At 28.0% G+C, this 2,906-nt stretch overlaps 1 protein-coding gene across 7 annotated transcripts in view; it reads left to right on the top strand.

The window, feature by feature from the left end:
- LOC108685983 (transcriptional repressor CTCFL-like) overlaps positions 1–2,780 on the top strand; it is a 14,366-nt gene extending 11,586 nt beyond the window's left edge. For 6 of the 7 annotated variants that reach the window (XM_018191003.1, XM_018191001.1, XM_018191004.1 and 3 more), the window contains exons 8-13: positions 676–817; positions 951–1,223; positions 1,339–1,475; positions 1,685–1,851; positions 2,001–2,228; positions 2,340–2,780. In XM_018191003.1, the coding sequence (XP_018046492.1) occupies positions 676–817; positions 951–1,223; positions 1,339–1,475; positions 1,685–1,851; positions 2,001–2,228; positions 2,340–2,396 (1,004 nt within the window). In that variant the 3' untranslated portion in view covers positions 2,397–2,780. The remainder of the gene's footprint in view (positions 1–675; positions 818–950; positions 1,224–1,338; positions 1,476–1,684; positions 1,852–2,000; positions 2,229–2,339) is intronic. The other variant, XM_018191007.1, reaches the window with a different exon arrangement.
- The last annotated feature ends 126 nt before the right edge of the window (positions 2,781–2,906 follow it).

The raw sequence follows: 2,906 nt of genomic DNA, 5'->3' as shown, positions 1-2,906 counted from the left end.
ATTAATAATATATTTTTTATAATATAGGCTAGCTTTCCTTCAATCCTTGATTCTAAATGTACATATTTTGTATTGGAAAATTTTCCATTTTCATCTGGAAAATCTAGAAAAATCAGGGAATTTTAAAATTCATTTTCTGTGGCAACTCTGTTACAGCCGGCATTAGCATTGTCTGTAGTGTCCAATTGATAATTAAAATCTTTTAAATGTGGTTCAGAATCATGATATTAATATCGTTAATGTTAAGGAGGTTGTTCATTTTCATTTTTAGTGTAAGAATAAAAGTAGTTAATGAAAAATATTTTGTTATAGTGTTTTGAAAAACTCTTGAGAGGTAAATTACAAAAATAAGCAATAAAAAATGAAAGTTTCTATTAAAAAAAATCGATTTAACTTTAACTTAATCTTGGCGACGCCACCCAAAATTAAACTGATAAGATCAGTAAATAGATAATTTTAAATCCTACAACTTTTGTCTGAAAGACTTTTCTGTAAAATTTATATTTTTCAGAAGATATTCAGGGATTCTTGTCTCACCTTGTCAGGTATTTTTGTCTCATTCAATATGATATATATTATATGTTTTGTTTTATATTTGACATTAATTATTTATGAACAGATTATGTATTATTTACATAAATTTACTTTCTCATCGCCACAATATATGTATTGCAGTAGGTGATAAACCAGTATTTCAATGCGAGTTATGCCCCGCTACATGTGGCAGAAAAACAGATCTTAGAATTCATGTGCAAAAATTGCATACTTCAGATAAACCACTAAAATGCAAACGTTGCGGAAAGACATTCCCAGACAGGTACATAAGCAATTTTTTTAATTATATTGAGAAACATTACTACAATGTTGAAGTAATTAAATATATAAAACACAAAAATTATAATGCACACCTTAATAAACTATATTTTTAATGTATGTATTATATATTTTAGATATAGCTATAAGTTGCACAGTAAAACTCACGAAGGAGAAAAGTGTTACAAGTGCGACCTATGTCCATATGCATCTATATCGGCGCGTCATTTGGAAAGTCATATGCTTATTCATACCGATCAGAAACCATATCAGTGTGATCACTGCTTTCAATCATTTAGACAAAAACAATTACTCAAACGGCATTGCAATCTCTATCATAATCCTAACTATGTTCCTCCAGCGCCACAAGAAAAAACGCATCAATGTCCTGAATGTGAAAGAGCATTTAGGTATGTATACGTAATTAATCTGAAATGTTATCTGAAAGGATTAATGACGATAAAACTAATTAACGATAAAATTAATTATTAGTACCTTTTTAACATAAAATTTTCTATTACGCAGACATAAAGGTAATCTTATTCGTCATATGGCCGTTCATGATCCAGAATCGTCTCTGCAAGAAAAACAACAAGCTTTGAAAATCGGTAGACAGAAGAAGATACAAATCATTGACGGTCAACGTGTTGAAGTAATGACAGGTAAATTTCAAAAAAGTAATGATCTTAAATTTTTATAGGAAGTTGTAAAGAAATCGCAACAAATTTAGAATCTGCGTTGTCATTCATAAACGTGAATTCTTTATGTTACTTCATAGCATATAAAATCGTTCATTCTCACAGGGACACTTACGATATGATCTAAAATATGGGTCATTGACTAATATCCATGTGTTATATTGTAACAACAGGTGATTTAGCTTCTAAACTTAAAGGTTATGAAGATGAAGAAGAGGAGGAAGATGAGGATGACATGATGGCGGTTCAAGGTAGTGATGGCCAGCAATACGTTGTATTAGAAGTGATTCAATTAGCGGATACTCAAGGAACTGATCAGGATATTTGCTCTTTAAGCAAGGTATTTTAAAGGATTTATTTATCTCTTTTGAAGCAAATTATTATATAATTATTATATAATTAAATACATCAAATATAATATAAATAAGTAATATATAAAATAAATATAAAATTTATTATGCTTATAATATCATTTATAATGATGATTAGATGGCTGTTGTCGCAAGTGAAGATGGAGAATTAGTAATGAAAGATCCTTTAACTCAAGACAATAGCATAGTAACAGGAACGGGAGAAGAAATTGATGAAGTAGAAGAAGATATGGAGTTGCATGACCTAAAGATAGAACCTTCTACTCCATCAAAATCATCAGCACAGAATTCACAACATGATCCTAAATTGCAAAAAGAAATGGAAACCTGTTTCGGATTTGATGAGGTGAGTAGTATTTAATCTTTTTAAAATAACATTCATATTATAAGAAAAAGGAAAATAATATGAATTTATTTAAACATTGAATATTAATATGTAATAAATTATATTTTTTAGGAAGAAGAAGAAGAAGAAAGTGGTAATAATATAAACATGTTACAAACAATCTCGTAATAACAAATATAAAGAAAGAAGATGTACCTATTCAATAGTCCAATGTTTCACTTCTGTCCCAGTGTTAGTGTAATATTCTTAAAAAATAAGGAAAATTAGACAATAAGAGTCAAAGCGCACTTGACAATTTTCCTTATTTATACTGTAAATCTATTATAATTAGTTATAAAACAAAAATTATTAAAGTCAAGGAAACTATATATATATATATATTGTGTATAATAAAACTGATGCAGTGTATTATCATCTAAAAATACTTTGCATAGCTCTAATAGGGAGCTGCAGTGTGATTTACATGCATGGTACAAGAACTTTTTTTGCCGTTACTAGGTACACATAATAATTTATGAAAATATCGTAGTTTTGGTCTATAGTAAAATATCAAGCAAATGTACAATTATGGATATTGTAAAATATGATTTACGTTATTAGCAATAAGAAAACTTAATAATGACATTAACAAAGTTAGATAAAATTATATATGTTAACTATAAGGAAATATATTAATAT

The sequence above is a fragment of the Atta colombica genome, unplaced genomic scaffold (genome assembly GCF_001594045.1).
Source record: "Atta colombica isolate Treedump-2 unplaced genomic scaffold, Acol1.0 scaffold163, whole genome shotgun sequence".
NCBI lineage: Eukaryota > Metazoa > Arthropoda > Insecta > Hymenoptera > Formicidae > Atta > Atta colombica.
This window is presented reverse-complemented; position numbering and strand designations above follow the sequence as displayed.